The sequence below is a fragment of the Pangasianodon hypophthalmus genome, chromosome 19, assembly GCF_027358585.1.
Source record: "Pangasianodon hypophthalmus isolate fPanHyp1 chromosome 19, fPanHyp1.pri, whole genome shotgun sequence".
Classification (NCBI taxonomy): domain Eukaryota; kingdom Metazoa; phylum Chordata; class Actinopteri; order Siluriformes; family Pangasiidae; genus Pangasianodon; species Pangasianodon hypophthalmus.
Genome location: NC_069728.1, coordinates 7,255,687 through 7,279,504, shown reverse-complemented (window position 1 = coordinate 7,279,504; position 23,818 = coordinate 7,255,687). Strand labels below are relative to the sequence as shown.

Below are 23,818 nucleotides of genomic sequence, written 5' to 3'. Positions count from 1 at the left end.
GAGAACATGTTAGTGTTTTCTTGCCGACACCTCATTCAGCACTTCAGCATTCATGCGGGAAACAGAAGCTTTCAGTATCACTTTGTCCATCTGCAGGTTTCAGTCAGCACACTTTACTCACAGCAACACAGCAAAAGGTAAACAGAAGCACAGAGGAGAACATTCACTGGCAAACATTCTTTAATAGTCTCAAAAATACAGGGGGGAGGGGGGAGGGGCATGACAAGCACCCTATAATCCAAAGAATTTCATGCATATAAATACAATGGCAACGATTTCAAATAGTGACTAAAATAAGGCTTTCTAGCAGAGCACTGACGCAGGCCTACAGCTGAAGAGCAGAAACAGTTTAACAAGGAGCAGCATTGCAAAGTATCAAGAGGCAGCTTCATTACTTCGTTAAATTTTTTAAATGGCATCGATATCAATATCCTCCTCCTCCTTATCAGCCTTTTCTGGCTTTGTGGTTTCCATCTTCAGCTCACGTGCAGAGGAGGAATACACCACCTGGTGAAGAGATGGAAAATATCCGAGCGTGAGCAAATCTCCAGAGAGCTATACAATCAAATATTCAGGGATTATACACGTTTGTAACATTATATTCATTATGTACTTAAACATGCCAGTAATTACCTCCACATTGTCTCCATCTTCCTCGTCCTCCTCATCACTGCCCTCGCTCTCCTCCTCTGCTTCCTTCAGCCATTTCACAAAGGGCTCAGCCTTGGCATGGATCTCCTTAGCGAGTTCTTTAGACACATACTTTTTGGAGACCTGGAACACAAATCTTAATTAAGCTAAAACTACTTTTGTAATAGTGTGTGTGATATATATATAAGTTTAAAATCAGCAACCCCATTCTAGCACTGATGTGCGTCTTCACTCCTACCTTCTCGGCCCATGCGAGTATGACGTCTTCTTCCAGCAGGTCAGCGTCATACAGGTCTTTGAGAATAATGGGGACGCGAGGCAGCAGCTGACTCTGATGGAGCTTCACCAGACACTCAATGCCACCCAGGAGGTACTTCTGAGTCTTTTTATCATTGTGGCAAAACTAATGACAAAAGAAAGCTGCATAAGCCACAAGAGACATACGCTACATCACCATCCACAGCTGTTTATAGATCTAGCAGTAAACATGTCAGATTAGCAAAGAGCTTTCACAGTAGGACCAGTTGCTTTGAATAAAACGGATTTAATTTAAAATAGAGATAGACAGCCAGAGATGGACTCACTCGAAGGAAGTGGCGCTTATATTTCTTAATCTGCTCACGGATGTTCTCGTCAAAAAGCAGCTCACTCAGAATCAGCGGGCCCATGGCCCTCACCTCAAGCCGCTCCGCTTCAGCCAGGATTTCTTTATCAGCCGAGTCAATCACTCCCTGCTCCTTCTTTTGCTGTAGGGAGGGAGCATGCCAAGTGGCAAAACAGCTCATCAAATGACATCCAACTTCATCACAAATACACTGAAAACTTGGCATAAAATTGTTAGGCTGTATAAACTAGAAGGACAAATGAAAAGATTTATTTGCTTAGCACATAATGTCTGGTTCAAGAACCAGTGCTCCAGGCAAACCTCAGTCATGAAGCCCACCTTCACAAAATTGTAGAACAGGTTGACCCTTTCCTCCAGGCTTCTCTCCAGATCATCGCTCAGCGTGAGGCCCTTAGCATGCTCACTGATCTCCTCCATCCGGCGACGCTGCGCCTCCTCCGTGGTCTCTTCAGCCCAATCTTCATCATCATCATCTCCGTCCTACCAACAAACCACACACCAGACACAGTTTGCAAGACGTCAATTTTTTATGGAAAATCTTACTTTTAGGCCATGTTACACATCACCCTAAGAGAATATTTTAGACTTTGGTCAGGACCATGGAAGACTGTACTCACCACAGCATCAGGGGCATCTATGTCCTTACGGTTTCCAGCCTCCCCACTGCTTGAGCCATTCTCTTTGTCTTTTTTGCGGTTCTTCTTCTCTTTTTCCTTCTTGACATATCCACTCTCATTCTCTGTTCCAGGACAGGGAGGGATGAAGAAAAATTAGTACTGATGTCTGGATTTATTTATTTATTTATTTTTAATTGCCAGCTATTAAAAAAAAAAATTCTATTTAATAAAATCAAAACAGGACACAACTGACAACATAGATATGGAAAAGAATATTAAACCATTAAAATGCTGCTCGGGATCAAAATCTTACAAAGCCACATATTACATAGTTCACCCCAGTGGTGTAAGCATTAAGCATGTAACACAATGCCACTATCGGTATCTGCGTTTGTCTGAAGGGATGTTGAAATGTTCCTGGCAGTCACACTGAAACAAGCCACATTTAAATTAAGAGTGCACATGCTATTTTAGTCGTTTTCCCTTTTCGGTCACGCTGCAAGCTGTTATTTGTGTGATGCTGGAGTCAGTGTTCTTGCCTGCATTAAAATCAAAATATTATCTAAAGCTTGATGTGACAGTGGAAATGAGATGCACCCTTTTATTCAAACCTCCTCATTTCTTGAAGCTGCGTCAAGAAATCCTGGTTCAACGTTCCCACAAGACTGATAAGTCAGTGCAAGGAATGTTACTTGTTACTAGCATATGATAAAATGTTCAAATATTACAATGATCCCAAATTATAAACCTGGAATGAACTTGTGGAGGCGGAGGTGTGGCCAAGCGTTGCTTTGGGAATGGAGGGCGGAGCCAGAGAAAGTGAGCAGTAAGGACCTACACCTGTGTGGGATTTTTCTAAAGAGTGTTCTGTGTTATACGTGCATAGTGAGATTTAAAAAAAATAAAATAAAATAATTCGCTGAAAAGGGAAGGAATAGAAGAAAAAAAAAAAAAAAAAAAAAAAAAGAGAACAATAAAGAGCCCCCTTTTGAGTTGTCCCAAGCCTGCCTCCCGTCTCCTCGTTTCCACACGAACCCGTAAGAGTGTCACAGAACTATAATGCAGTGTGGTGGTCAAGGCTTGGGGCGGAAGAAAATTAAATGTCCATTTGGGGTTGTTTGCCCAAAAGTTTTGGAAATGCCTGCTTGATTAACAGCTGTAATATCAAAAGAAATTCAACACACTTATCTGAACTTACCAGGTGGATTTTTGAGAATGAAGGTACAGAGTTTGTGTCTGGTGTCCAGCATGCCTCGGTATCCACAGGCCTTGCAGGAGTTTCCTATGGTCTGCTTCTTGGCGTTGATGTGCTGAAGATCAACATGAAGATAGAGAGAATGTTGTTAAAATATTCAACTCTAATCTCTACAGACCCCTACGCCATTAAAAACCATCTTAGAAATGTGCTGAATATTTGAGTTCATGGTTCTCAAAGTGGGCTCTGGGATGTAAAGCCAGGAGGTCTGCAATTTTATTTCTTTAAAAAGACATTACAGTGAAGATCAACAACTACCATCAATGGTTTATAAAAAATGTTTATTATTTTGTTCATAAGTCAAAATGAGATCAATTTAATAGGTTTAATCCTAAAATAAAAACAAATAAAACTTGTTTTACTTCAATGTTAACAAAACTATAAAGTACCATTAATGACGAAAAGATCTGAACATTTGATTAATACAAAGCCTAGGTTGTGCAAGTGGAATGTCCAGGAATAAAAATCTCTAAAAATAATGTCTAGGCTTGTGCAATAAAGACTGTTCCCTGATAGCAATATTTCATTAAAAAAAAAAAAAAAAAGATCATGATAAACAATTTAACAGTCCAGAACCATTATATTAAAAAAAGACAGAAAAGAGCATTTCCACCATTTCAGTTTTAAGGAGAGCAGGAGAGGCATAAAATTACTAGCTGTGCAGGCAGAAACTGTGGCAATCATTCAAACTCATTTGGATGGTGATTTTTTTTTTTTTTTTAGTAATTCTGCAATAATATGCAGTAAACATTTTTTAAAGTACCTCATTTGATATATTTCTTATAGAAATCAGTTGTCTAATGTTCACATGGCTGACATTTTCTCTGTTGATGCTGCTCAGGGTCGGGAGTCAGTCAAAGGAGGGAGGAAAAAGAAATTACACTAATCTTTTTTGGGTCAAAATCTTTTATTCTTTCATCCGAAAACTGAAAGTCATTTTGACCATTTCCAGGCAAACTTTTTTCAGAGACATCCCTGATAAATATAGTAAACCAATGTTAATGATGTCTAATGATGGCCAATTTGAACATATACTGGCAGGTTTTATTTCACATTAATGAAATAAAAACAATTCTCCATTTACCTTGAGAAAAAGCATGCGATAGGGGGAAGGGGGCAAGGCTTCCAGGAAAAGTCTGTTAATATTGGAGAGTTCAAAACACCTGCACAAATCATTCCAGATTCACATGTTGGTTGGTTTTATTATGGGGGAGAAGAGGAAGGGAGGGAAAAAAAAGATTTTTGGCATGTTTGAGTGATAGTGAATACAAATGTGCTATAATGTTTGTTTTCTGCAGAGCTCCTATACAAAATGCAAAGTGGTTGGCAGGTCTGGTATTATAATAGAACATAATCAGCAATAAACATTACAGGATATTGAGCCAATGTAATATTGTGTAGGGATGATAATGGTATTATAATCGCACAAGCCTCATTATGACATTACATATTTTCCAGATATTACAGTTTGATTATATTGAGCAAAGAAGCTTCTACTTCATTTTAATAAAGAACTATGATGTAGTCAAGTTACTAGAAACTGAGAAAAGGCTTAAAAACTGAATCTTGTCTCCTTAATTTGCAGCACATCCTGCACAGCTGCAATGTACATTCGACACCCTTATCCAAAATACAGCACAGACTGTGCCAGTGCTGGAGGCAATATACACCTACTGCAGTCTAAGCAGAAAACCATGTAGCTGAGACTATGCAGGAGTCACACTGCTGCACTGCAACATTAACAAGGCCAGACTCCACCACCCCCGAGTACACACGCACACACACACACGCCCGGCACTGCTTTTCAAACTAAATACAGCCTGTGCACAGACACTAAGGTGAGATGTTATGTCTGTACCAATGACCTCTACTGTCAGTCACTTCAACTCAATTACTGTTCCTAGAGACACTTTTACTAAGCTGTACCCATGCCCACAAAAGCTCCTGAACAATTTAGGTGTCACGTCAGCTATTATGAACAGCAATTTCACTCAGGCACACAGGGAAATAAAACCTTTTGTGGTCACATGCTGGGAGCGAGCTTGCAGCAACTTGCATACTCAGCAACATGTGCAAGTTGGCAGAACACGGGTACAAACACAGAGGGCACCAGGTTCACCCATGTTAATGAAATGGTCAAATGTTTGGAAAATAGTAGCTTTTAAAATCATCATTCAAAGGTCAACAAGGACCTTCATATAAAAGAGAAAGTAGTGCCTACTTCTACAGCCATTACAAATACACGAGCGCACTTTGAGCATACCTACCAAATCGGTCTCAGGATTGTCACACTCCGGACACAGCACAAACTTGCGAATGAATCCATCCAGCATGTCTTGCAGTTTGTTTGCCTCATGAGACCCGTTGACAATGTAGCGGTCGTTCTTTGTATCAAACTGGGTTTGGGCTCCCAGCTCACAGCCGAAGAACTTGGTTGGATCTAAAGAGAGCATTATTAAACGGTTAGTGCTTTCTTTCTTCTCAAGCCTCACTGAAGCTTCCTAAAAAAGCTGCTCGTTTACACAACTCCTTCTTTAAACAGTACTCACAAGTAGGAGGCCTGTTCAGTGCCTTGGCAACATCAACCATGTTGACTATAACAGTCTTGATACCATTTCCCTTGCCTTCCACCTAGCAGAAAACACAAGGGGAAAAATAAATACAATATTTTCAAAAACATAAAAAAAAAATCTTAACTTTGATGTTAAATTAACATTAACTCCTACCTTAGCAATCAAACGAGGCATCTTGTACCGATAAAACTGGTCCGTGACGCTGCGGTTGACGTTGACAGACATTCTGGCTTACTATAGGGTTTATCAGCAAGACAAGATCTTGAATTGGCAATTTTTCGTATTCTCTGTCCAGAAAGGAAAGGATGACATAAACGACTGCAAGAAGACTCTGTCTCTGACATGAAAATGGTTTGGCCACTGAGGCTCCAAGGGGCAAGCTCGTAGACTAAGTTCCCCCCACGCAGGTTTCAACAGCTGTCCAACAGCTCTGTAAAACAAAAAGAGAAATGGGGAAGCAGTGTAAGAAAGGCAGATCAGGTACCTTCACATTTACCAGTGTCGGGGTAGGAGTTCATTTTTTGCCCACATGTTGTTGGGGGTTGAGTCTTTTGCATACGTTAGATCAAACTATATACACACACACACATGTTTTGAATGGATTCAGATCAATGAATTGGTCTAACCACTCCCATGGCTATTCTTTACTTACAGCAAATTGGAAATGTAGGTAAAATATAAGACCACTTTAGCACTCCGGTGAAAGAACTAGTTAAGAAAAATAACCAGCATGAGTTTAATAACGCTTTGTTAGGAAATGTATACATTCAGTGTTAGCGTGATGGCTGGTCATGATGAATGGAACAGCTGAAAACTATTTCTACAACCCACCAGTAACAAGTCATTACTGTAATAAAACCATAAATGTTCAGCTTTACAGCACTAGGTCTCACTGCACATGCACAGACATAAAACTATTATGCATACACAGGAACACAGACCCCCACCTCACTGAAAGACAAACTGGCTGCACTTTGACTGGACAAGGTATGTTCAGTTTATTTACTTCTTGTACATACTCCAAAGGAAAAGTATTGAAGTGAAGTGACTTGTGGCCAAGTACGATGACCCATACTCTGAATTTGTGCTCTGCATTTAACCCATCCAAGTGTGTTCACACACCGTGAACACACATCCGGAGCAGTAGGCAGCCCGGGGAGCAGTTGGGGGTTTGGTGCCTTGCTCAAGGGACTCACCTCAGTCGTGGTATTGAAGGTGGGAGAGAGCGCTGGTCATTCACTCCCCCACCTACAATCCCTGCCGGACCTGAGACTCGAACCCATGACCTTAAGCCACCATGTTCACGTTTATGATCAGGGGTGTTAGCTGGACTGTTAATCATCAAGGGCTGAGCCCTGATTCTTCTCCATCAACTTTCCAGCTCAACACTATCAGCTCAGCTAGTAGCCTAAAGTTGTTTTTATGGAAGCTGTGGTAACTTAGCTGTCAATGTATGACATGATCAGACAAAAAGTTAGATTTATCATAAAACTTGCCTCGGGTGTTATCCCTGTTTGTATAAAACTGATAAAATATAAAACGTTTTGGCTAACTAACATGAGACTAAGCTAGTTTGGTTTCGCCAGCCAAGGGGAGGCACAACTAAGCTATCGCTGTATTGTTTTAGCTGGCTACAGTGCCATGCAAAGTAGGTTAGCTGTCCTTATGCCCTGCTCATATCATGTTTGCACAACTTGGAACTCATATCGACATTTACACACTTTGTTTTCCTGGCTCAGCATGAGAGGATGTTAGCGTTTCAGTTTCAACCTTTTTATTGATAAAATTCGGCACATATCCATTTTCCCCCCCTCACACTAACTGACTGAGAGCTAGCGTTTGGCAGAACTGAAACCTTTCAGCCAGTAAGACATGAGTATTTCCATTTATATTCCTGTAAACTCTGAGTAATTGGGCATGCCTCTGTTCACTGAAGATACAAAATTGCAACACTGCCGCCTTCTTTTACTGACGTTCAGTTACGTAGTGACAAAAAAACAAGTGGAGAATTATTTAGGGCTAAAGAAACAAAAAAAATCTTCGGGACTACAGCCCCGAATACCCAGGCCAGGTTACGCACCTGTTTATAGCACCTGCGCCATCGTTGCTGAAGACATTGTTATGTACATGTCGGTGATGTGGGCTTAAATAAATTAGCCCCAAAGGACAGTAAATGCAGCAGGCATGTCACTCTGTGTAACAGCAATCAATGATGAACTGTGTGAATCTGGGCTAGAAAGAAATCAGCCCCATCTAATTTATTAATTAAAGCTATAATCTAATGTACTTATTAGATGTGTTTTTTTCTTATGACTTTTGTTTCACCAAAGAAAAAAAAATCCTAATTAAAGAAAAAAAAAAAAAAGAAAATTTTATTTTATTTATTGAAAGGCAGGGAAGGCTTAGCCCCTCTAGTCTATTTATACAGGCTGGCTGTGATGGATGATAGACCTGTAATGCTTGGATTTAGGTTTGGAAAATAGAGTTTAGTACAAAGCATATTTGGGTTTTGGCATGAAGACCTGATAATTGCTTTTAACTTCACCAGACAGCACCAAAATGTGTGTGTAGTGCGGTTCCCACCACAACACAGTTATCTTTTGGGAACAGCTGTGCTTTGGCGCGTGACCTCGCGATAATCACAAGGAGGTTAATATCGATAATAAAGTAAATATCGCGAGATTACACGTCATAAAACGCAGAGGCAGGATCAGACCACATGTTGCTTTGATATAAATATAAAACATGCAACTATACGCAAGTATACATGCAAGGCTACAGCTGTGTTGGGGTAAATTATATAAATTAAAACATATTATATTAAATAATCATTAGGTTTTCGTTATCCAGTCCAGAGTAGAAGTGCGAACTGGAAGGAAGGCGCCATTTTGAATCAACTCATTTCAGAGAGCAGGCGCGAGACCTGAGCAAGAACACATGCAAGACAAATAAATCAATCAGCCAGTAAAGAAATACATACATACCTTTCCCATCCGCAGCTCCTGACGTCCGAATAGTCTGCGTTTTCGTAAAGCAAAGACATAAACACACCGCTGGTCTCCCTGAGATGAATGAAGTGTTTGGATGAGCAGTTGGACTGTATGCAGCACTGCGTTACACAGAACAGTGCAGAGCACAGAGCCTGGAGCAAGCCTTACAATGCAGAGGGATGAAGCCCGAAAACAAACTCTGAGACGCCCTCAAACCCGGGGATCTGAAATAAACACATTTCACTTATTTACCTTTTTTTTTTTTTTACCTGACAATCTAATCTAAAAGCTAGCACTAACACACAGGCTAGTCCAAGCTAACATATGGCAGGACGTCTTAGCCTGCAACTACTATTAACTAGCTTACTACTCCTCGCTCCAGCAAGCTAGAAGGCGAAATATATTCTGCTGTGATAATTCAGTTTTAAGCTAATTTTCAGCTGTAGTTTGTTTCTTGTTCAGACAGAAGTAGCCACCGTTGGACCTACCTCTACACACCGCGTCTCCCAAGTCAGTTTCTATAGCAGCGTGCTTCCGAATGTTAAGTTGGGTATTTAACCCCGCCCCCGTCACTATGGGCTAACGCCATTGGTTCATTCTTCTGTCAGTCATTTAATGCTGACCTTTACCAGTGACGTCTTTTTAACTCATCATCATCATGCTTGAAGAATGATTCGACAGATATGCGTATACACTTTAAATAAATTGAATTATGGCACCTTTACAAAAAATAAAATTGGCTTAAGAACATTAAAAAAACCTTCCCATACTGAAGCTTAATAAGAAAATCATGCTATGTGGATGTACTGTAGCTTATACTGGAGAATAAATGTTCAGTGGTTCTAAATATGATATTGAACCTGGCCAAACTCTTTATACATGAAGCAAGCTTTTGTAAAAGTGTACCTTTTTTGTTATATGAGTCTAACTTTTATGTCCATAAAATAATGAAATCTAAATATGCCAAAATTATGATAAGAATGAAGGAAAGTACCAGGCATTTAATTGTTTTGACCTACATTGTAATGGACCCTTGCATATCTGGTGTAATTAAAATTCTTATATTCTCTGTGTCCTAGTTTCAATTATCCATTTTTATCCATATAATTCTTCTTATTTATTATGCTATGTAGAACAATTCTTTGTGATCTGTATGTACAGAACTCTGAATTTGAGAAATCCTTTAACAGTAGCAGGACCCTTCAATCTCAGTGTAATTTTACATGAGATTCATTTTAATGTACCTAATGCATTTAATGCCCTTATGTTAATTGAAAAAAAGGTAAAATTTCACTGCAAGACTGCATTAGAGAGCAGTTCATTCAGAGCATCTGAATCACATCATCATAGTCTATATACTAGAAATTGTACTACCTGTTGCACAGTGTAGGTAAATAAGACAGATTGGTTATGGTTTCCTTTTAATAATGATTGTATAAGCAGGAAGATTCTGAATAGGGACATTTTCAGATCATGTTTTCTGTTTTAGCACACATTCCACTTTTTGTGATGACCTAAATACCCAGCTATCCAGTGCAGAGGATGGCACACAGAGTGAAAGCTCTAGACGTGTTTTCATCCTGCTGCCAAACAAAAGCTTTCTGCCAGAACCGCAAAGAACAATGACACAAGAATGCTGTGGACAAACAGGCAGCATGGACTCTCAGGATTACCTGTGGAATCAGAAGGGCTGAAAAGGCTTAGTATTGACTGAGTCAGTGGGTAGCACACTGGACAATAGCCCACTAGTGAAAGGCCATGCATTTTAGGTCTAGACCAGGGTGGCAAAACTCCTGTGCTGAAGGGCAGCAGTTATACATGGATTTGTGTTTTCCCTTTTCTGTCCCACTAAACACAGCCCATGATGGTCTTAGTAATTAAGTAATCAGGTGGGTTAAATGAGGATCTCCAGGAGAATGAATACCCCTGGGTTAGACCTTCAGTGCAGTTTAAATGAAGAAGGTCACTGTGGACATTATGAAGTACAGTACTTTAATGCATAACTGCCATAAAAGAAAGAAAGGATGTTTGTGATGTTATATTGCTATCAAATGCAATCAACAAATGAAGAGGGTTACTGATTTGGTTTTGTTACTACTTCCCTACATTCTTAGGGGAAACTGAATAAATGCTATTGTAAGAGCAAGACAAAGGCCCAAGATAAATGAAGAGCTCAGGTCCACTGAAAGTCTGGTCCAAGACTAGAGAATTATATATATACATACACTATACTGCCAAAAGTTTTGGGACGTCTGCCTTTACATGCACATGAACTTTAATGACATCCCATTCTTAATCCGTAGGGTTTAATATGGAGTTGGCCCACTCTTTGCAGCTATAACAGCTTCAAATCTTCTAGGAAGGCTTTCCACAAGGTTTAGGAGTGTGTTTATGGGAATTTTTGACCATTCTTCTAGAAGCGCATATGTGAGGTCAGGCACTGATGTTGGACGAGAAGGCCTGGCTCGCAGTCTCCGCTCTAATTCATCCCAAAGGTGTTCTATTGGGTTGAGGTCAGGACTCTGTGCAGACCAGTCAAGTTCCTCCACACCAAACTCGCTCATCCATGTCTTTATGGACCTTGCTTCGTGCACTGGTGCACAGTCACGTTGGAACAGGAAGGGGCCATCCCCAGACTGTTCCCACAAAGTTGGGAGCATGAAATTGTCCAATGTCTTGGTATGCTGATGCATTAAGAGTTCCTTTCACTGGAACTAAGGGGCCAAGCCCAACCCCTGAAAAACAACCCCACACCATAATCCCCCCTCCACCAAACTTTACACTTGGCACAATGCAGTCAGGCAAGTACCGTTCTCCTGGCAACCACCAAACCCAGACACTTGGTGATGTAAGGCTTGGATGCAGCTGCTCGGCCATGGAAACCCATTCCATGAAGCTCTCTATGCACTGTTCTTGAGCTAATCTGAAGGCCACACGAAGTTTGGAGGTCTGTAGCTATTGACTCTGCAGAAAGTTGGCGACTTCTGCGCACTGTGAGCCTCAGCATGTGCTGACCCCGCTCTGTGATTTTACGTGGCTTACCACTTCGTGGCTGAGTTGCTGTTGTTCCCAATTGCTTCCACTTTGTTGTAATACCACTAACAGTTGACCGTGGAATATTTAGTAGTGAGGAAATTTCATGAATGGACTTATTGCACAGGTGGCAACCTATCACGGTACCACGCTTGAATTCACTGAGCTCTTGAGAGCGACCCATTCTTTCACAAATGTTTGTAGAAGCAGTCTGATTTGGAGGGGTGTACTTTTGGCAATATATAATATATATATATATATGTATGTATATCTTAGGGGATTGTTAATCAGTTTCAGGTGCTTTGGTGTTAATGAAATTAACAACAGGTGCACTAGATGGGCAACAATGAGACGACCCCCAAAACAGGAATGGTTTTACAGGTGGAGGCCAGTGACATTGGTAGCATGAGGCGATACATGGACCCTACAGAGGTTGCACAGGCAGTCCAACTCCTCCAGGATGGCACATCAATACTTGCCATTGCCAGAAGATTTGCTGTGTCTCCCAGCACAGTCTCAAGAGCATGGAGGAGATTCCAGGAGACAGGCAGTTACTCTAGGAGAGCTGGACAGGGCCGTAGAAGGTCCTTAACCCATCAGCAGGACCGGTATCTGCTCCTTTGTGCAAGGAGGAACAGGATGAGAACTACCAGAGCCCTACAAAATGACCTCCAGCAGGCCACTGGTATGAATGTTTTTTACCAAACAATCAGGAACAGACTTCATGAGGGTGGCCTGAGGGCCCGACGTCCTCTAGTGGGCCCTGTGCTAACTGCCCAGCATCGTGGAGCTCGATTGGCATTTGCCATTGAAATCCAGAATTGGCAGGTCAGCCACTGGCGCCCTGTGCTTTTCACAGATGAGAGGAGGTTCACCCTGAGCACATGTGACAGACGTGAAAGGGTCTAGAGAAGCCATGGAGAATGTTGCTGCCTGTAACATTGTTCAGCATGACCGGTTTGGTGGTGGGTCAGTGATGGTCTGGGGAGGCATATCCATGGAGGGACGCACAGACCTCTACAGGCTAGACAATGGCACCCTGACTGCCATTAGGTATCGGGATGAAATCCTTGGACCCATTGTCAGACCCTACGCTGGTGCAGTGGGTCCTGGGTTCCTCCTGGTGCACGACAATGCCCGGCCTCATGTGGCGAGACTATGCAGACAGTTCCTGGAGGATGAAGGAATTGATACCACCAAACGGCCCCCACACTCGCCTGACCTAAATCCAATAGAACACCTCTGGGACATTATGTTTCAGTCCATCTGACGTCGCCAGGTTTCACCTCAGACGGTCCAGGAGCTCAGTGATGCCCTGGTCCAGATCTGGGAGGAAATACCCCAAAACACCATCTGTCGTCTCATTAGGAGCACGTGGGGGCCATACAAACTACCGAGTACCATTTTGAGTTGCTGCAATGAAATTTCAGCATCCTTTCTTTCCTAACATATCAGTATAGATATCCTGCATGATATTTTTCCCCATTGAGATCTGATGTGTTTTCAAAGTGTTCCTTTAATATATATATATACATACATACACACACAAATAGAGCTTAAGAGTTGGTTAGGGAAGGCATAGAAAATACCAGACTGTACCCAGGAGCATTGTACCAACTGAGACTTGCACATCAACACATAGCAAGGTTGGCTCAAGACAGAGCACTGAGTGAGTGGAGAACGCTCCTTAAATAGACCCAGGCACAGGTGGTGCTGATTGCCACTGAGTATAATTAAGAGGGTGCGCTCTGGCTTTCTCTGGTGGCCCATTACAGCTATATTAACTCCATATCAAAACTCAATATCTGAGTAATGAGTTTATTAAAGTACAGTATATGGTCATATTTACGGAACATATATTATAGTACGTTTGTGGGCAGCACAGTAGAATAGCATGTAGCATTGCTACGTCACAGCTCGATTGTCCCTGGTTCAATTCTGAGCTTGAGTTACTGTCTGTGTGGAGTTCTCTGGCTTCTCACATCCCCTAAACAAGACGGTAGCTGAATTAGCTACTTTAAATTGTCCCTAGTTGTGAATGTGTGTGAGTTCATGGAGCTCTGTGATGAAATGGGTGGACCCAGTGTTCCAAGACTGGGATAAAGCAGTTGTTGAAAATAAATGAATTTCATATTTGCAGGGGCTGTTATGTAAACTATGAGCAACATGTAAGAATGAGATAAAAATATTCACTTTGTTAGAATAGAATAAATGTAGCTGTCTGTGAGACAGCTTTCTAGAAAGCACAGACATCCAGATGTTGTTTATGACATTCAACAAGAAAGATCTAATTACCAAATGAATGCACTGGAAGAAAGAAACCATAAACACTACTGTAGTGCGTAGTGATTTAATTTAATATGATCTAGAGGGCAGCATAGCATATACACTCACAGAACACTTTATTAGGAACACCTGTACACCTACTCATTCATCTATCTAATCAGCCAATCCTGTGGCAGCAGTGCAATGCATAAAATCATGCAGATACGGGCCAGCAGCTTTGGGTAATGTTCACATCAACCATCAGATTGGGGGGAAAAAAAGTGATCTCAGTGAGTTTGGCCGTAGCATGATTGTTGGTGCCAGGTGAGCTGGTTTTAGTATTTCTATAACTCCAGATCCTCTGGGATTTTCACGCACAACAGTCTCAAGAGTTTACTCAGCAATAAAGAAAAAACATCTAGTGAGCGGTAGTTCTGCAGACAGACACACCTTGTTAATGAGAGAGGTCAATAAAGAATGCCCAAACTGGTTCGAGCTGACAGAAAGGCTACAGTAACTCAGATAACCACACTGTACACTTGTGGTGAGCAGAAAAGCATCTCGGAATGCACAACACATTGAATAGGTACAGGATAATCAAAACTGGACAGTTGAAGACTGGAAAAATGAAGCCTGGTCTGATGAATCTTGATTTCTGCTGAGGCACACAGATGGTAGGGTAACATCATGAATCCATGCACCCAAGCTGCCTTGTGTCAACAGTCCAGGCTGGTGGAGGTAGTGTAATGGTGTGGGGAACATTTTCTTGGCACATTTTGGGTTAATACCAATCAATCATCACTTGAATGCCACAGCCTATTTGAGTATTGCTGCTGACCATGTGCATCCCTTCATGGACACATTTGACCCATCCTCCAATTCCAGCATGATAATGCACCATGTCACAAAGCAAAAGTCGCCTCAAACTGGTTTCATAAACATGATAATGAGTTCAGTGTTCTTCAGTGAGCTTCCCAGTCACCGGACCTGAATCCAGTAGAACACCTTTGGGATGTGGTAGAACGGGAGATTGGAAGCATGAAAGTGCACCTGAAAAATCTGCAGGAATTGCTTGATGTAATCATTTCAACATGGACCAGAATCTCAAAGAAATGCTTCCAACATCTTGTGGAATCCATGGCATAAAGAATTGAGGCAGCTTTGAGAGCAAAGGGAGGCTCTACCCCATATTAATATAATGTTCCTTATAAAGTGTAACGCAAAATTGACTAACACGGTAAGGTAGGGTTAAAAACTGTACTGCACCTAGCCACTAGAGGGCCTCAGACAGACCTCAGAAGTCCATCAATATACTGTACTACAGTATATATTCCTAGAGTGAAGTACATGCACAAGCATAAGTGTTGGGCTGCTTGGAGAATCTCTGTCAAATTTGCTGTTAGGCATGCTATGTTCGAAAATAAATCAACACCTTCTGACCAATTAGATTTGAAAATTCAATAGTGCTGTGGTATAATCACTATAAAATAGCCTGATTATAATTTTGCCATACTCAGATTCAGATTCATAAGACTTTGCTAGGGTTACACGAGACCTAGATCTTTGCTATAAACAGGATGTGGCTAAATGCGTTATGATTTCTTTTGTTCAAAAATGAAACTAAAAGAGATGTGGTTTGAATGTTTTCAGACTCAGGTAACTAAGACCCTCCCATCATGTGAGAACAAGAGTGTGTAAATATTCATATACCTATGACTCAGAGCAGTCTCTTCTGATAATTATGGGCTCAGAATCCATTTCTCTGTTAGTTATCTTTGCATTTATCGGTCCTGCTGATTTTCATCCAGTCATTCATCCAAGCAATGGGCTTCATGAGTGCCACAAAAACCTTAATGTCCCAGTGCTCGAGGTTCTCCCTGGTGGAGGCTGGGACAACCTGCGCAACATAGATATGGGCAGAGTGATGAACCTAAGCTATTCACAATGCCAGACCACTGAGGATGGCATCTATCTCATTCCAGATGAGGCATCTTCATACCGCTGAAGATGAGCTCAGTGGAGATGAACTCTGAGATCATCAGCTCATGGCTTGAACAGAAAAGTTCCACTTCGAGATCGATCAATGCTGAGACTTCCTTCGACGTAGTGGTGAATGGGAAGTTTTCTATTGAGAACAGACGCATGAAAACCCATCAAGTGAAGGACAAGTCAGTTACAGCTCGGGTACAGGTAAGGCCAAGACCACCCTGTCTTTTGGAGTACAACAGTAGCAACACTAGCCAACACTTATATATACATTATGATGGAAAATAAGAAATGAAGTTATTTTACAAAAGTGTTGATTATAGGAAAATTGATCTTTAAAAAATCATTACTGCTTTTCAGGGAATGCCTGACCTTTTTGTGTTTAACCAAACCAATGCAGGGAAATATTCAACATTTGTTTCTTGCAATAAACTGAAATTTACAAAAATCAAAAAAGAGTCATTTTTATTTTTGTATTTAGTGGGAGAAGCGGGAATTTCGCCTAGCTGCCTAGCATTATTTGACAACATAAAATTGAAATGATTAAAAAAAAGATTTGTGCTGTTATTTAGGTTTTGTGATCTTGTGTAGGCTAATTACTTATAGACTAACAAAAAGATGGATGATGCAACTGTCATGAGGAATGGAGGTGGCAACTTCTAGATAGCTAGATATAATCAGTAGATTATATACTTCGGGTTTGGAAGAAAACCCTCAATGACACAGAGCTATTCTTATCAATTTATAATAATATTATTTTATCACATGAGTTGTTATTTTTTATTTAAAAAGAAATACCCAACACATTATATATTTATGAAATCCTCAAGGTGACTATAGACATATGAAAGAAAACCATTTTTATCATATTCTAAAGGAGCATGGCTTACATTTTTGTGAAGACTGAACGTGATATTTTTACAGGCATTTGGTAATCTGGGAAAAATTTTTTAATATATTATTTATTTGTAGCACAATTATTCATACATCATTACATCTCATTTCAATAACATTATTTTTTAAAAATCTTATCCAAATCATCAACAACATAGTCTAATATTGTATGAACACAGTACACCATAAAAAACTGTAAAAAAAAATTATAGTAAAAACAGAAATTTATTGTAAAAATATGGTAGTAGCACTTGTTATAATATGATTAAATAAATCCCTGCCTGTATATTTTATGGTAAAAGATTGAACATTAATTTATAATTAATGTTCAATAAAAATAAAAACGCTTCTGTAAATTGAATGTCAGATTTTTTTGCTGTAAAATTAACAGCCAAACCATGTTTGCTTGTATAGAATTCCCACTATATTTATGGTCTTGCAGTACATTAAACAACTCTTTTCTGTGTATTTTACGGTAAAATGCTGGCAGCCGTGGTTGTATAAAAACAACAAGTTACTACAGTGGCATTAAATATAGTCGAAACACATGTTAGGCATATTGTAAACAATTTTCCAAATTTAACTCACACCTCAATGAAAAAGAAACTCATACAACAGAAATATGGATGGTGATTTTAATTGAATTTCTTATATGCAAAAAAAAAAAAAAAAAAAAAAAACAATAACCCTACATAGGACTATCATACCCATATTATAACAAATATAATACAATTCAGAATTGTTGATGCTCTTCTTGTGCCTGTTCCATGAAGAGTGTTTCATATAAGACATATGAAACATGACCAGCTCAGAAATGCTAAAATAGCTAATTACAGAACCTGTATAAAACACAACCAGTATGCAAACAAACTAATTAAGATGAGGCTGACGATGCTCATGCATGAGAGTGGGACTGAGAGCAGGAGAAGGTTTACGCTAGTCTGAGCAGGCATCCAGACACACACCATCTATTCAGCTTCACATAGCATGATGTAGCCAGCAGGCACATATAATATGGGTTGTAGACACACCTACAAACGCTGACACAATATATGGTTTACTTGGTAATATGAGTTATATTCATTCGTATTAATTTGTAGTGGTGAAATACAATGATCATTCCTTATAAATCAAAAAAAAAAAAAAAAAAAAAAAACTCTGACCATTTTTTAAAGCAATCATTTATTTCCAGTTGTAAAGGTTCATCAAGATACAAATCTCAGTTGTCGGCTTATGTATGGGATTGGGGGAAAAACAAAAATACTCCAAAGGGGCTGCAGGAGTCACATGCGATAGTCCCATGAAACACAGCTGATTAAAGAGGTAGAATCAGCTGAGGCTCCTGCCTGGCTGGAATGAAAACCTGCCCTGATGGACCTCTGCACCATCTTTTAAAAAATAATCAAATAATGAAAATACATTGCGAAATAAACTACATTTTTTTGTTTTCATAGCCATACATTTAAAGGTGTGCAGCACCTGAAAAAAATGAAGGGTCATTTGACAGCTTTCTGTTGTAATGTAGTATTAGTTATTCAACGAACAAATCTCTCTTTTTGGGAAAAGAGTAACAGTGGTAGACTCTTATTTTGACTAGTGGAGTTGCAGAAGAATAAAAGCTTGTGTAGGTTGACCAATAAGCTACAGTCAGCATTTTAGGTCCATCCACTTTTCCAAACCAATAATCAACATGTATGTTCAATTTATTTCTAATAATAGTTAAATGGTGATTGGGTTGGGCCAAATTCCCACTTCTTCAGCTAAAGAGAAAAACAAGAAAAAGAAAAATATGCTTTTTTCCCTGTTTTTTGTTAGATTCAATTTAATGCAAGAAACAACTGGTTAAAATTGTACTGACCCTTCGTTTTTTTTTGCTTTCCACAGCTGCGTGACCATCTGTACACAGTAAAGGTTTATCCTGATTTCACTTTGGATGCACGTTTTGTCCAACAGGCAGAGGAAATTGCAGATGCCATTGAGAACAACCAAACTCGCCAAGTTGCCTATCTGTCAGAAAAGATGGTGCTTGATTATGGTACACATGTCATCACAAGTGTGGATGCTGGTGCTATTTTGATGGAGGAGGACTATTTAAAATCATCATATGTTACTGATGCACAGTCCTCTCAGTCTTCTATTACAGCATTAGCTGGTTTCAACTTTTTTAACAAGGCTAAATTTGATATTGGCAGTAAGGAATCAGAAGAAACATCTGAAACTAGGGCTTACCAGAGTAGTATTACATACTCATTAACACTGAGTCATGGTGGGGCTTTGTTTTATCCTGGCATCACTCTACAAAAATGGCAGGAGAGCACGTTAAACAATCTAATTGCTATTGACCGTAGTGGACTACCACTACATTTTTTTCTCAACCCATCAACATTCCCAGACCTCCCACTTCCAACAGTAAATGAGTTAGCTCTGTCAGTGCGTAAGGCCATAGATCGTTACTACAAAGTTAACACCTATCCTGGGTGTGTTAATCCAGACTCCAAAAATTTCAACTTCCAAGCCAATGTGGATGATGCATCCTGTGAAGGTCCAAGCACCAATCTTAGATTTGGTGGTGTTTACCAAATATGTAGTCTGCTGACTCCAGATGCAGGTGCAATCTGTCAGGAACTTGCAGTGAAAAATCCAGCCACTGGCTTGTATTCCTGCCAATATTCATACACTGCTACACTACTGCTCTCTGAAGTGCAGGAAAGACCATATAATAGTTATGTGTGCCTTGAAGAATGTTCTACAAACCTGATCTTTTTCAAAAGTTGTCAAAAAATATGTCAAAATGTGTATCGTGTTCGACGAGCACAGGTTGACACTTATTGGTGTTCCACTAATGACCGAGTTCCAGAATTCTCAGGATATCTCTTTGGTGGTCTATTTGGCCCTTCTTTACAAAATCCATTAACCAAATTCAGGTCCTGTCCTCCAAAATTCTTTGCCTTGAAATTTTTATCCAGTGGCATTATGATCTGTCTAAGCAATGATTATGAGGCAGCAACAAGATTCTCTGTTCCCTTTGGAGGTTTCTTTAGCTGCCAGTCTACCAATCTGCTTGCAGGGAGTCAATCGCGCTGCCCACCACAGTTTAGCCAACATCTCGTTGCCATAAGCGATGGATGCCAGGTACTTTACTGCATTCAGTCAGGTATTTTCACTGGTGGTGAGTTACCCCCCATCCATCTACCACCCTTCACAAGACCCCCAGTGATCAGTATGATAGCCACAAACACTGTACTTGTGATGACTGAAGGAGACCGGGCCTGGGTAAGAATCAAAGGCACCAAGATGTGGAAGGTGGCCAAGCCTGAGGACATTGCAAAAATCTCCAAAATATTTGAGGACCTTTATCCTCAGTCCCAAGACAAAGTGGCTGCCATAGTCCTTGGTGCTGTAGCCTCGATTGCTTTTGTGGTGGCAGTAGTGGTGTTAAAAGTGAGAAAGAGGAAGAATATTCTTGTAAGATGTATAGGCTAGAAGGAAATTCATAGTGAAGGACAGTGTGAGACTACTGAAGAATACCAGACAGAGTAACAACCTGAGATTCTGACTGATAGTCTCTTGGCATAGTGTTTCTATCCCTATGTTCCTATTAAAACTCCACTATAAACATAAAAACATATATAGTGTACAGTATACAGTTTGAAGTTTTAAAGTTTTAAACTTTTATAGTGTAACACAAACACTTATAATGACCATATAAAATATTTAGCTCCCAAACCTAATTCCAGCATTAATATAATTGTACTGCTGTGTCTGCTATAAACTTCCATTCAAGTAGAAATCTAAGTAGTTTCAAGTGCATTCTGCTGTTTACCTCCCCAATACACGTCACTACATATAACACAAGCAGCAATGCAGTCAGACCAATGACTGTATATACACTGTATACAGTTACTGCCACAGTCACACAGAGATGAAAATCAATTATGTCTTAACATGTATTTCTCGAACTGGCTCAGTAACTAAGGTTTAAAATGTCATCTTTAAAGAGTAGAATATTGGCCATTCTCTACGAATAAACAATTTGGGAAATCAAACTATTATAATTTGCTAAATCCCACAAAGGCCTATATGGATATTAACATAATGCTTTTGTCCTTTTGGATTTCTGGCTTTGTTTTTAAATAGAATAGAATAGAATAGAATAGGAACCTAATGTCACAAAACACAAGTGCTAGGGTTACACAAGACCTAGACAGACCTTCCAAATGAATTTACTTTGCTATAAACAGGATGTGGTCTTATGGGTTTTGTTTTTTTTTTTGTTCAGAAATGAAACTAAAAAAGATTTTAAAAAACAATGTCAAGACTAAGGTAACTAAGACCCTCCCATGATGTAAGAACATGTGTGTATGATAACAGTATACTAGTTCAGTCTCCTACAGCAGACATGTACACCTGAAGGATTCTGCAAGCAGCCTTAACCGTATACTTGTGCATGTATTATGACACTGGGGGCATTGCTTTAGAGCTGACTGTTTGGTTGTCCAGAATGTGATATACTGTAAGTCATACTTTCCTGACATGCTGTAAACAGTGACCCTGGCTAAAGAACTTAAAAAAATACAGAGTAATCAAGTAAAAAAAAAAAAATGTGTGCTTAAAGTCTCCGATGATGGGTGAAACTAATGATCCCATAGAGCATTGCATATTATCACATGAATCCAATTTAATCCATTGTGCTTCCACAAAACATGTGTTTTTTTTCTCCTCCAAAGTCAAAGAAGTTCACTATTATAATATATAATAATAACTATATAATTACCTCTCGAGCAAGTTTTTAGGCTTTGAATTTGGTTTGAACAGAACTCTTGTGTCTTCTGTAAGAATGTATTGAAATGACTTACCTCCTTTTTTTTTTTTAACATGTACCCACACACTGCTTGGAATCAAACTGGAAAACTTTGGAACTGTTTTTTATTATTATTATTATTATTATTATTATTATTATTGTAGGGAAGTAATATATTCATAAATTCATTAAATGTATGAGTTCCTCCCTATTTTTCTGTCTTTAAGGCAGAATTGTCTTTGTATGTCCTCTCTTTAAAGAAAATGGTGCATGAGAATGAGCCAAGAGACTCTTGATGTATTTTTGATTACTTTTTTGAAGACCCCTCACTATACATTTTTCTGTTATTTTATCCTTCTTTTCAGTTGCTCTTTATATTGCTTTGTGACACTGATCATAGTCAATTTATACTTGTACTTTTCTAATTTGTAATTGTAATTTATGCTCAATAACAATTAAAAGAAAAACACAAACAAAAAACACAGATACATTATTTTAACCTTAGCATCGGGCTACTGGATGTTCACCACAGTAACATCGATATATAATAAAAAAAAATGTAGTCATATGATACAGGGTTTTTAATGTAGGCTCCCTTTCAGCCATTAATTTATCTTTAGCTTACTCTTTAACAGTTGTCATTGCATTTGTATCACATGATTGTTTTACACAAAATAACACAAAATAAGTGAATGTAAAGTGATAAACAATGAAATTTTCAAAGTTTTTTCAACCACCAGCTTGCAATGTTGTCATTATAAATACTTCATGCCCTGAATCCTTGTCTCCTCCCAGCCCTTAGTGTTAAAATATATTTTATATATTTTAACTTTATGTACCATGACAATCAGAAATTTGGGTATGTTTTCATACCAAGTTCACTTATGGTTCATATAGCTGTTGTAGTGCCAAATAAGTTCAGAGGTCAACACAGCAATGTTGATTTTGCAGTGATACAGGGTCTACATATTCTATATATGAACATGCCAACGTGAACATAATGCAAAAGTATGTCCTATCTATGAACAAAAATACAACATGTGCCTACATACACTATATGGGCAAAAGTATGTGGACACCTGACCATCACATTCATGTGTAGGCCTCAAAGTTTTTTGTGCATCTTTGTATGCATTAGCATTAAGATTCCCCTTCACTAGAACTAAGAGGCCTTGTCCAAACCTGTTCCAGCAGGACAATGTCCCTGTGCACAAAGTGAGGTCAATGAAGACATGGTTTGCCAAGGTTGGTGTGGAAGAACTACAGTGTCCTGCACAGAGCCCTGACCTCAACCCCACTGAACACCTTTTTGATAAACTGAAATGCTGACTGCATCCCAGGCCTCCTCACCCAACATCAGTGTCTGACCTCATTAATGCTCTTGTGGCTCAATGTGCAAATCCCCACAGCCACACTCCAAAATCTAGTGGAAAGCCTTCTCAGAAGAGTGGAGGTTTTTTATAACAACATAGAGGGACTAAATCTGGAATAGGATGTTCAACAAGTACATATGGGTGTGATGGTCAGAAGTCCACAAACCCAGGGTCATTTAGTGTAGAAGCCATGACATGCTGTTGTACAAGATATAATAATTATTTACAGTACAGGTGTCTGAACAAACTGGGAGTGTACCAAATGAATATACTGGAAGAAAGAAACCCTAGAAGTTACTGTTGTGTAACTGTTCTTGAAAAAAAAACTGAGCGTTGTGATTTAATTGAATATGCTCTAGAGGGCAGCATAGCATATAAACAGAGTATGAAGTTAGGTGACCTAAACCAACCCTAAGAGGAATTATTGATCAGATCTCTCTCATTGTACTTCTGTCCTTGTATATAAAATATAACACTGACATCATTTTGCACATTCATAATATTATATATATTAGGAATGGAATTGGAAGTATACCTGTTTATAGGAAAGTATTTTAGATTTATGTAAGAATGCCCAACATTAACATTAATTTATTTTTGTTCATAAAAATTTGAGCAGTCATAAGCTATATATAAACACCATATGTAGATAAGAAATAAGCTAAACTGGCCTTGTATGGAATATGGAACCAATACATCATGTAAAATCCAATCTATTTTACACTCACTGAGCACTTTATCAGGAACACCTGTAC

At 39.4% G+C, this 23,818-nt stretch overlaps 2 protein-coding genes across 2 annotated transcripts; one reads left to right on the top strand and one right to left on the bottom strand.

Moving 5' to 3' along the window:
- Nucleotides 1-162: 162 nt before the first annotated feature.
- On the bottom strand, nucleotides 163-9,329 carry eif5 (eukaryotic translation initiation factor 5). Its single transcript, XM_026944472.3, has 12 exons — nucleotides 9,200-9,329; nucleotides 8,706-8,935; nucleotides 5,875-6,151; nucleotides 5,698-5,779; nucleotides 5,416-5,588; nucleotides 3,092-3,203; nucleotides 1,894-2,015; nucleotides 1,595-1,756; nucleotides 1,236-1,397; nucleotides 890-1,054; nucleotides 634-774; nucleotides 163-507 (listed from the first exon to the last, which is right to left on the bottom strand). The coding sequence occupies exons 3-12, from the start codon at nucleotides 5,944-5,946 to the stop codon at nucleotides 409-411; spliced, it is 1,290 nt and encodes a 429-aa protein (XP_026800273.1). The 5' UTR covers nucleotides 5,947-6,151; nucleotides 8,706-8,935; nucleotides 9,200-9,329; the 3' UTR covers nucleotides 163-408.
- Nucleotides 9,330-15,742: 6,413 nt separating this feature from the next.
- Nucleotides 15,743-22,249, top strand: LOC113545175 (macrophage-expressed gene 1 protein-like). Its single transcript, XM_026944366.3, is given in 3 exon segments — nucleotides 15,743-15,994; nucleotides 15,997-16,199; nucleotides 18,774-22,249. Coding segments are annotated over 3 exon segments (2,046 nt in total). The 5' UTR covers nucleotides 15,743-15,750; the 3' UTR covers nucleotides 20,373-22,249.
- The last annotated feature ends 1,569 nt before the right edge of the window (nucleotides 22,250-23,818 follow it).

What these genes read in the sequence shown, in the direction of transcription:
- eif5 (XM_026944472.3), bottom strand. Translation starts at nt 5,946, where the DNA reads ATGTCTGTCAACGTCAACCGCAGCGTCACGGACCAGTTTTATCGGTAC. An exon ending in ACAATCCTGAGACCGATTTG is followed by an intron (nt 3,204 to 5,415) that starts GTAGGTATGCTC and finishes GTTGATCTTCAG; the next exon opens with CACATCAACGCCAAGAAGCA. An exon ending in TACTCGCATGGGCCGAGAAG is followed by an intron (nt 775 to 889) that starts GTAGGAGTGAAG and finishes TTTGTGTTCCAG; the next exon opens with GTCTCCAAAAAGTATGTGTC.